The sequence below is a fragment of the Chrysochloris asiatica genome, unplaced genomic scaffold (assembly GCF_000296735.1).
Source record: "Chrysochloris asiatica unplaced genomic scaffold, ChrAsi1.0 scaffold00250, whole genome shotgun sequence".
Taxonomy (NCBI): Eukaryota; Metazoa; Chordata; class Mammalia; order Afrosoricida; family Chrysochloridae; genus Chrysochloris; species Chrysochloris asiatica.
In genome coordinates this window covers 4,046,870-4,057,235 of record NW_006408768.1, presented here as the reverse complement: position 1 = coordinate 4,057,235, position 10,366 = coordinate 4,046,870, and the positions used below count along the sequence as shown (strand labels likewise).

The 10,366-nt window shown below is 39.1% G+C and overlaps 1 protein-coding gene across 1 annotated transcript in view; it reads left to right on the top strand.

Moving 5' to 3' along the window:
• MRPS31 (mitochondrial ribosomal protein S31) overlaps positions 1 to 10,366 on the top strand; it is a 60,499-nt gene that overhangs the window by 32,825 nt on the left and 17,308 nt on the right. The window contains 2 exon segments of the mRNA XM_006873716.1: positions 489 to 623; positions 5,039 to 5,109. Of these exon segments, the coding sequence (XP_006873778.1) occupies positions 489 to 623; positions 5,039 to 5,109 (206 nt within the window).

Below are 10,366 nucleotides of genomic sequence, written 5' to 3'. Positions count from 1 at the left end.
AAAAGTGCTTTTCCATTGTGAAGGCTGCAGTGAGTATCACAAACTAAAACGTGTGTGAGTTGTTGAAGGGAAAACCATGCTGTTCTGTAAATGTTCACCCAAATCACAATAAAAAGCTTTTAAATTAATTAATTATGACCAAATTTGAAGTTACGAAGTTATTGAATCTAGGTGATAGATATACAGATATTGATTATACTTTCCTACCAACTTTGGATGTTTGATCATTTCTCATAAGTAACATTTTTAATTATGTTTTAAATGAGAGTTCTGAAAAACATTGTTAAAAGACAGAAGAAAGCATAAATATTAATGGCCTGTGGTATGTGAATGTTATATTGTGACAAGTTTTATTATTTAAACATAATATTTATGCTGTGTTGGTGAATAAAAGTGAAATCAGAATTAAATGGTAATTAATCTTGTTTCAAAAAGATTATTATTGTTTTATAAAGTTTCTAATACACTTGACCTTCTTGTTATTCCAGTTTTAGTAACATAATATCGGATATGAAAGTTGCCAAGTCTGCTACAGCTAGAGCTAGTATGAGACCAGAGCATCAGATTCAGTTTGATGAAGGGTCTGATTTTGACCATCAGAAGAACGCTGATCTTAGAAAAAGGTATTCTGGCTTTGTAGTCTACTTGATTTTGTTTGCTTTTACATTGACTGTGTTGTTAGGTGCTGTTGAGTATTTCCCAACTCATAGTGACTTGATGTATAACAGAACAAAAACTGCCTGGGCCTTCCACATCAAATGCATCAAATTGTCTTCTTCATTCATTGTCCAGCTTTCACATGCAAATGAGACAACTGCAAATACCATGGGTTGAGTCAGGTGTGCCTTTGTTATTGTTGATAAGTGCCTTTGAGTCAGTTCTGACTCATAGGAGGAGGAGCAGGTGAGTTTGAACTGCCAACCTTCCAGTACTCACCCTCCACCTCTACACCAAGATTCCAGGTTTGCCATGGTGGTGGTGGTAGTAGTTGTAGTTGTGTGCCGTGGAGTTGGTTTCGTCTCATAACAACCCTGTATAGGGTTTCTAAGGCTGTAAATCTTTACGGAAGCAGAAACCTCATCTTTCTCCTGTGGAATGACTGGTAGTTTCTAATTGCTGACCTTGAGCTTAGCAGTCCAGCTCGTAACCACTATGCTACCAGAGCTCTAGTCCTCATGAGCTATAGTTTTAGTATTAAATTTAATACTATAATTTGATTTCACTGCTTGTCAATATTCATTATGGGTAGGTATCTCAACAATATGAATGCATTTATATGGATGCATTGTTTCCTTATTCTACATACCATATCCTAGAAAGGAAAAAATATCCTGGATTTAACAGTCAAATTTACTCTACGGAAACAAACAACAATAAATATTTTTTATGCTATAAATTTAAATGGACCCTCAGGGCAAACCACCTTCCAAAACTAAGACTCAACAGGAAAACATGAGCAGACATGCGCTCTTGATTGGTGACCATGTTCGTCACTGATAAGGGGAAGTGTAGGGACTCTTGGCCCCAGAGTCAGTGACATAGCCACAGAGGACTAGAGTGGAAAGTGAAGCATCCAGATGATAAGAAGAGAGGGCATATGCATAAGAACACCCACACTTGCAGATAATACCCACTTGACCTGGCTTCAATGACTGGATGATCAGAGCTCAACTAGAAGAAACAAGAGGATAAAAGAGTAGTCTGATTCTACAATTTGATGAACTTTACCTACACCTATGGATGCATTAGCTCTAAAGACGGAACAAATCTTTACAGCGAGGCTCATTCCCACCCCTCCATACACAGAGTGGACAGGGATGGGCAACCTGGACATTGGCTACCCAAAATGGGGGGGCTACAAAGGTAAGAAGTGACTGGCTTACAAGGTTTCAAGAGGGAACCTAGATCCAGAGGGCATGGAGGAAGGTAGAATCTCCACTGAGTAGTATCCAGTGTGTCTAGGTGGGGCTGATGAAATGAAATGCGGATAGGTCTCTTGTGATACAATAGTGAGTAATTGTTATCAGGACTGATTGTGAGGGTTGGAAATGTAAAGGTAGACGAGACGTTTTGTAGCAAGGAGGGGAGTGATTAACTTTTCAGTCTAAGGACAGAGGTCCCTGGGACCATCAGGGGAGAAGAGTGGAGTGCAGGACCCAACCCAGAGAAGCAGTGATGCATGAGATGGAGGCAGAGACAACGACGTGGAAAGATAGAGCGGCTGGAGACTGTAGACCCAGAGAGAGAGAGGAGCTGTGTGCTGACGACTGGGGGGCAGACTTGCAGGGTGTATCCTTTGGTTGGTTGATGATGCATCAAGAAGATTGTAAGCATGACAGTGAAACAATATACAATAGGATGAATGTAAAACTAATGTTCTCCCATGTAAACTATCACATAATTCACAATAAAACATTAAAAAAAAAAACAACCATGGGTTGCCAGAAGAACAAACAAATCTGTGTTGGAAAAAGTACAGCCAGAATTCTCCTTGGAAGTCAGAATGGCCAGGCTTTGTCTCTCATACTTCAGACATATTCTCAGGAGGGACCAATTCACAGAGAATGACATTATACTTGGTAAAGTGGAGGGACAGTGAAAAAGTGGAAGACCCTTGGTGAGATGGATTGGCACAGTGACAGCAACAACAGGTACAAGCATAGCAGCAATTGGCAGCACGGTGCACAGCTGGGTGGTGTTTCATTCTGTTGTTCATAGAGTCGGTACAGGTCAGAACCAAATCAGCGGCACCTAACAGCAACACAAAAAGTGGGAAATGATGGTGAGCAGTTGCAGAGTTTACTGGACTTTGAAAGGTTATTTAAATTGCTAATTCAAGATGATTTTGTATTTATGAGGAGGCCATGATGGCACTCAACTACTAACTGAAAACTTAGTTTTCCAAACCCACCCAGAGGTGTCTGGGAAGACAGGCCTGACACCATTCTGAAAGGTCACAGCCTTGGAAACCCTATGGTGCACAGGTCTACTTTGCACACATGGGTTTAGCGGGAGTAGGAATCGATTTGTTAACAACACCAGCAATAACAATATCTAAGACATATTATTCAATAAAATTGAATATGTACTTGGGATTTTACTTAAGATTCCTCAAGAATATTTAGCTGAATCAGTCTTTTTGAAATGATTCCATGCAGCTACATCAAAATGGTTTATCATTGTTTGATTTTTAAAATGATATTGGCTGCTATTAAAAGTAAAGGAGTACTACCCCTCAATACACAGGGTAGACAGGGATGGGCAACTTGGACATTGGCTACCCAAAATTGGCTGGGGGGGGGTACAGGGGCAAGGGGGGGGGGAGACGCTACAAAAGCTTACAAGCTATCAAGACAGAACCTAGATCCAGAGGGCAAGGAGGAAGGTATCCAATCTGGGTGGGACTGATGAAAGGAGATGTGGACAGCACTCATGTGGTACAATAGTGAATAATTACTATCAAGACTGACTGGGAAGGTTGGAAATGTAAATGTAGACGTTTTTGTAGCAAAAGGAGGGGAGTGGTTGACTTTGTAGTCCAGGAGCTGAGGTCCCTGGGACTATCAAGGGAAAAGAGCAGAGTGCAGGACCCTACCCGGAGAAACAGTGACGCCAGAGATGGAGGCAGAGACAATGACATGGAGAGATGGAGTGCCTGGGAACTCTAGACCCAGAGAGGGAGAGGGGCTGTGTGCTGACGACCAGGGGGTGGGGGAGTGGGGACAGGCTTGTGGAGTGTACCATTTGGTTGGTAGATGATGCGTGGAGGGGATTGTAACCATAATAATGTAATTATATACAGTAGGATGAATGTAAAGCTAATGTTCTCCCATGTAAACTATCACATAATTCACACAAAAAAGTAAATGAGTAGCTCCGGAGGTAGGAAAGGTGATTCTGTGGATACAATGACTCTCTAACGCTGACTAAAGTGCTCTCATATAAGGAGATGCGGTAGTGAGATACCACATTGCCCACCCCAACTCTGACTTGTGTAGTGTTTGGGGGTGACTGAGAGCAGTCAGAGGAGTGAGTCTCACACTACCACACGCTAGTTCTGGCATACTTGGGGTCCTGCTAGAGGAAAGCATATATGAGTTGAGGTTAGTCACTCTTTGTAATCTTAAGGAGCCCTGGTAGGACAGTCATTGAGTGCTTGCTGCTAACTGAAATATCGGTTGTTCATAACCACTTTATTACTCAGTCAGAATTGACTTGAAGGCAGTGGGTTTTGTTTTGTATTTAATTTTAATAACCGTACTTGCCTTTTCACAGTTTGTTTCATTTAACATGCAAAATAATTTGATTTTCTAAAAAAGTAAGAATTCAAAATTATTTTTTAAAGTAACCCCCTGGTTTATAAACTGGTTTTTAGCTTACCAAACTGGCTTTTAATCTGCCAGCAGATTTATTCAAAAATGTGAATTGATGCATACAGCAGTTGATTACATTATTCAAGGAAGAATTACTTATTAATTCTCTGGCATTAATGTCAATAGTTAATTAAAATTTTTGTGAAGAATGTTAACAATTATCTTTAAATTATAGAATGATAGCTTTATAAATTAGAATGTTTTATATGTGTAATATTTTATAATTGTAAATGTTAATTGAACGTTATAGTATTTTCTGTCCTTAAAGTAAGACAAATGTTTACTTTTAGTAATTTCTAATTTAGCATATTTTGATAGCTTTCCACAACACTGAGTTTTCTAAAACCTTAATTTGAAATGGATCAATAAAAATTATGGCTAATTAAGTTAATCTTTTCAATTAGGTATTAGGTAAATTAAACTGCTGAAAGTGATTTGTTGTATTATAAGGCAAAAATTCAAATGTATATATTTCTATTTTTATTGAGCATTTTTAAAGATGTGACAATTTAGCTAAAATGTCTGGCATAGGTCATTGGAATTATTTTTTATTTCTACTCATACTAAGGATATTCCATGTAGAATTCTTTTCTCAACCAGTTTTTACTTAACAGTTTATAAAATTGCTCAATAACATATATTTGTTATTTTCTTTTTTATCTTAGGAAAAACTTATTCAAGGGAAAGAGACTTAATATTTTTGATATGAAGGTTGCTGAAGAGGAACCTGAAATAGGTTTGTTAATGATAATTAAATTTTTCAAGTATATAAACATTCCACCTTTTGACGGTGCCCTAAGTATTCAGATTGCATAATACTAGGATATTTTTAAATTGTGTCCTGTCATTGACCTTTGTTTTTGTGTGCCGTCGAGTCGGTTCTGATTCCAACTCATAGCGACCCTGTATAGGGTTTCCAAGGAGCAGTTGGTGAGTTTGAACTGCTGACCTTGCAGTTCAAACTGACCTTGAGGTCGAGTACTACTAGCTATGTAAATCCAAAGCCATAGAGTAGTTACTAATTTGAGTGTTGTTAGGTGCTATCAAGTCAGTTCCGACTCATAGTGACCCTGTGCACAACAGAAGCGAACACTGCCCGGCCCTGTGGCATCCTCACAGTCGTTGTTAGACTTTAGCCCATGGGTGCTACCACTGTGCCAATCCATCGCGTGTGGGAACCTTCATCTTTTTCAGTGATCCTCCATTTTACCAAGCACAGTGTCCTTTTCCAGGGATGGGTCCCTCCTGATAATATGTCTAAAGTATGATAGACAAAGTCACACCATGCTAACTTCTAAGGAGCATTTTTGTTTTACTTCTTCCAAAACATGTTTGTTTGTTCTTCCTGCAGTCCATGGTACTTTTAATATTTTTCTGTAACACCGTAACTCAAATACATCAATTCTGTGGCCTTCCTTATTTTCCAAATTTCACATGCATATGGAGCTATTGAAAATAATTTGTAACAACCCTGTATTGTTATTCAGAGATAAATAAGCTGTGTTTCATGCTCTCAAGTAATTTCCTATCTAGAGGAGCCCATTGCTCTTGGCTCCTACTTGACCGTTTAGGACAGAGTAGAACAGCGTCATGTTTCGCTATTGTAAATTGTTAGGGAAGGAGACTGCCGCCTTTTCATTTCGTATGGTGAGTTTGAACTACATTTTGATTCACAGCTGAGCACTTTAACTACTGCACCACTAGTGTTTCTTATTTAAAAGATCATATTGATGTTTTGTTTGTTAGGTGCCTTCAAGTCTGTTCTGAGCCATAGTGATCCTATGTACAATAGAACAAAATACCACCTGGGCTTGCACCATCCTCACAATTGCTGCTCTGCTTGAGTTCATTGTTGCCATCACTGTATCAGTCCATCTCATTGGGGGGTCTCCCTTTTTTTTTTTTTAAACTGTCCCTCCACTTTACCAAGTATGATGTCCTCCAGGGACTAGTACCTCATGGCAATATATCCAAAGTATGGGAGACAAAGTCTGGCCATTCTGGCTTCCAGGGAGAATTCTGGTTGTATCTGGCAACACAGATTTCTTGTTCTTCTGACAGTCCATGGTAATTTAAATGTTCTCTAACACCATGACTCAGGTTGTATGTGACAGTGTTCCACTGCTATTCATAAGACTTTCAATGGGTAAATATTCAAATTCTACAGTCTTCCTTATTCACTGTACACGTTTCACAAGCATATAAGGCTACTGAAAATACCATGGCTTGAGTTACCAAGGCCAGATTTTCCAAGTTCGGATTCTCCTTTGTTTCCAACCAGTAACTATCAGTACAACTTGATTGCGTGTTTGATAAGTTTCAGACTGAAGAAGTTGGTAGAATTCTTCAATTTCATCATCACTGACTTTAGCGGTTGATACATAAATTTGAATAATAGTGGTAATAGCTGTTCTTCCTTGCAGGCATATAGCTGTCATCCTATCACAGTCAGCATTATATTTCAAGATAAATCTTGAAATGTTCTTTTTGATGATGAATGTAACACCATTCCTCTTCAATTTATCATATCTGGCAAAGTAAACTGTGTGATTATCAGATTCAAAATTGCAAATTCCGGTCCATTTTAGATCACTGTTGCCTACGATATTGATCTTTATGCGTTCTGTTTCATTTTTTAAAACTTCCAATTTTCTTAGATTCATACTTTGTACATTCCATATTCCAATTGTTAATGGATGTTTGTAACTGTTTCTTCTTATTTTGAGTTGTGCTTCATCAGCAAAGCTTTCAGGACCTTTGCTCCGTCCACTTCATTAAGGTCAACTCTGTGTTTCTTCAGTCGTATCTTGAGTGCCTTCCAACTTAAGGAGCTCATTTCTGGCACTATCTCTGAGAATACTCAGGTGCTATCTGACAGTGTTCCACTGCTATTCATAAGGCTTTCAGTGGGTAAACCTTCAAAAGTAGTCTGCCTCTCCTTCTGAGTGTGTCTTAGTCTGGAAGCTCAGCTTAAAACTGTTCACCATGGTTGACCCATGTTTAGGAGATACACAGTCAAATGTATAAGTAATCTAGCCAACTTACAGTGTTGTTGTTGTTTTTAAGGTTTTTATTGTGGATTGAGTGAAAGTTTACAGGGCATATCATCAGTTTCATATTCAACCATTCATATGACTTGTTTCATTACATTGATTATAATCCCCTCCATACATCATCAGTTAACAGTGTTTCTCTCTATCCTCTTTAGTTTTTTGGGGGGTGGGGGGTGTTGTTGTTTTTTAATATATGATTATTTTTCTAACTACCAGTGTCATAGCTTCTAGCATCACAGCAACACACAAGTAATTACTAAAATTAGATCACAAAAATAATTTCATCCAAGTCACTACAGTGCAACAAACTGGCAGACAACTGGTGGATTGCATTGATAGAAGTAACTTAACCAAACCAGTTGCCTTCAGATCAGTTCTGGTGCCTGGCAGTCTGTGTGTGCAGAGTACAACTGCACTCCAAAGGGTTTCAAGGCTGTGACCTTTTGGAAAAAGATTGCAGGTCTTTCTTTCACAGTGTCTCAGGGTATGTGTGAGCCACCAGTCTTGTGATTAGTAGTCAAACACGTGTTGCACCGCCCAGGGATACTGCAGACGTAACTTAGTGGGCATGAGTTACTGATTCTTTAGGAGATACATTGAAAAATGGAGAGGAAACTAGCCAACTTCTAATGTTTTTTCCGTAATATATTCTTTATTATTCAAATTTTCTCTGGATGAGATGTCAAATCTTTAAAATCCAAAGTCTTAAGACTAATGAAAAGAAATGAGTGTCTCCTTTTAAAATTGAATGAAATTTTGTTTACTGGTTATTGTTGCCTTGTGTCGTTGAGTCATTACCAACTGATAGCACCTCTATATAGGGTTTCCAAGGTTGTAAATCTTTGCAGGAGCAAAAAACCTAAATGAAGGAATACAATACAGATAATATTCAGCTTAAAAGTGAGTTGCATTTCTAAAGATTGTCGGTTAGCTTTTTGGAGATTGGTAGAAGCGTTTTTATATATGGTGCTTAAGTTTCTAGCCTAAACCAGTCTCCAATTGCTTATTTAATCCCTCTAATAGTATGGCGCTGTGGGATAAAGCACTGGGTTGCAAGGTTGGTTTGAACCACAAGGTCAGTATGTAGGCTTACCAGCTGCTCTTGTGGTCACTATGGGTCAGAACCAACTCGACGGCACTTAACAACAACAGTAATAGTTTGACACTGTGTGATAAAGTACTATACGACAAAATCTGTTTGAACCACAAGGTTGGTTGTTCAAACTCACTAGTTTCTCCTTGGAGCAAGTATTACAGGGTCGCTATGAGTTAGAACCGACTCAATGATGTTTAACAAAAATAACAACAGTAGTTACCTGGGAGCATGGTGGCTCTGTAGGCTAAGCACTGGACTGTGGACCATAAAGTCAGTGGGTTCAAGTCCACCAGCCACTCTGCAGAGAAAGATGAGTTGGAAGCAACTCAATGGCACTTAACAACAACAAAACAGCAAGTAGTTACATGTGTAAAAGTTCTTAATATCTGTCAGTCAATGCATGGTCAGGCATGTTTTTGCACATAAAGGCTCATAGAAACAGAATCAAAATAACCAAGGTAAAATGCAGCTTTTGTAAGTGGACTTGGTAAAGGTAGATAAAAGGTAGGCAAGAGAATCAATCATGTGTGGTCTATACCATTGACCCAGAAGTTTCATTCCTGGGAATTTATTTTAAGGAAATGATCACAAATATCCATGAGAGTATAATCACAAGGTCCTGTAGGATATGCACTGGACTGGTAACCACAGGATTGGCAGTGCAAACCCACCAGCCACTCCCAGAAACCCCATGCTCGGATCCTTATGAGTGGAACCTACTCGACCTGAACAGCACTTAACAACAAACAACAATAGTGGTTAAAAGAAAAGAAATATAAATGATCGATGTGTTCAACAATACACCTATATAATGGTACATTAATGTAACCTTTATTAAGTGAAAAAAATGACGTCACCCAATGATATGATTCTAATTTATTTTTAAAAGCAAAATCACACTGAAAAAAAATTAGATCACAAAAATAATTAACAAAAAAATTTTTAAGGGAAAAGGGTGACCGAGGAGTGGATAATGATATGACACTGATATGCGACTCCTTTACTTTTTTTTTATGTAACTGTATTGAGATACTTAAATTCTACACATTTAAAGAGTGTACTTTTGACAAGTATTTATACATGTGGAACTAATACTGCAGTCAAAATAGTGGTGTAAGTAAATTGTCTACTGTCTCTCCTAAGCATAGTCTGTAACTCCACCAAAACAAAGCGTCTGCCCTGCTGGGTCTGGGTAAGAGAAGGTGGGGAAAGGTACAAATAGGATGACATGATTGAGCCTGGGATGTTAGCAGAGTTCACTGCAATTGTAAAAACTTGGAACTTTAGAATGGCTATAAAATGAAGCATCTTAGAAGCAGGAGAGGAGATCTCACTATCATCAAGAAGAACCAGGAGTGGAATGTGTCCTTTGCACCATGAGATTCCTGCACATTGAACCTCCTTGACTCAGAGACGGAAAGCTGTGACACTGAAGGAGTGACAGAGGAGTAGCAGCAGCAGGATCAAGAACCAGAACACAAGACAAAGCAGGGGGCTTCCCAGCCCACGGAGCAAGTAAAGCTGAATGACTTTGGGTAGGAAGCTTGTTTATAGAGTGCGGTGCCTTCAGGCACTTAAGTGGGATAATTAGGTTTGCTGACTCACAGAGCTAGACCCAAGTGCCTTCACGCCAAGCCTTATCCTGGAGTACTGTGTCTGGTGAGTATCAGCAGCCCTAAAAGAGTTTTGTAGACATTACCCAGGCAAAGAGAGGCCTTCCCATGGGCATGGCTGAGGAGAGGATGTCTTGACTAAAAGAGTTGTTCTCTGGTCTTGCATTGCAGCCAGTTAACTTCCCTAAGAAACTCCATGGCTGTGAGTTGTTGTTAAGTGCCATTGAGTCT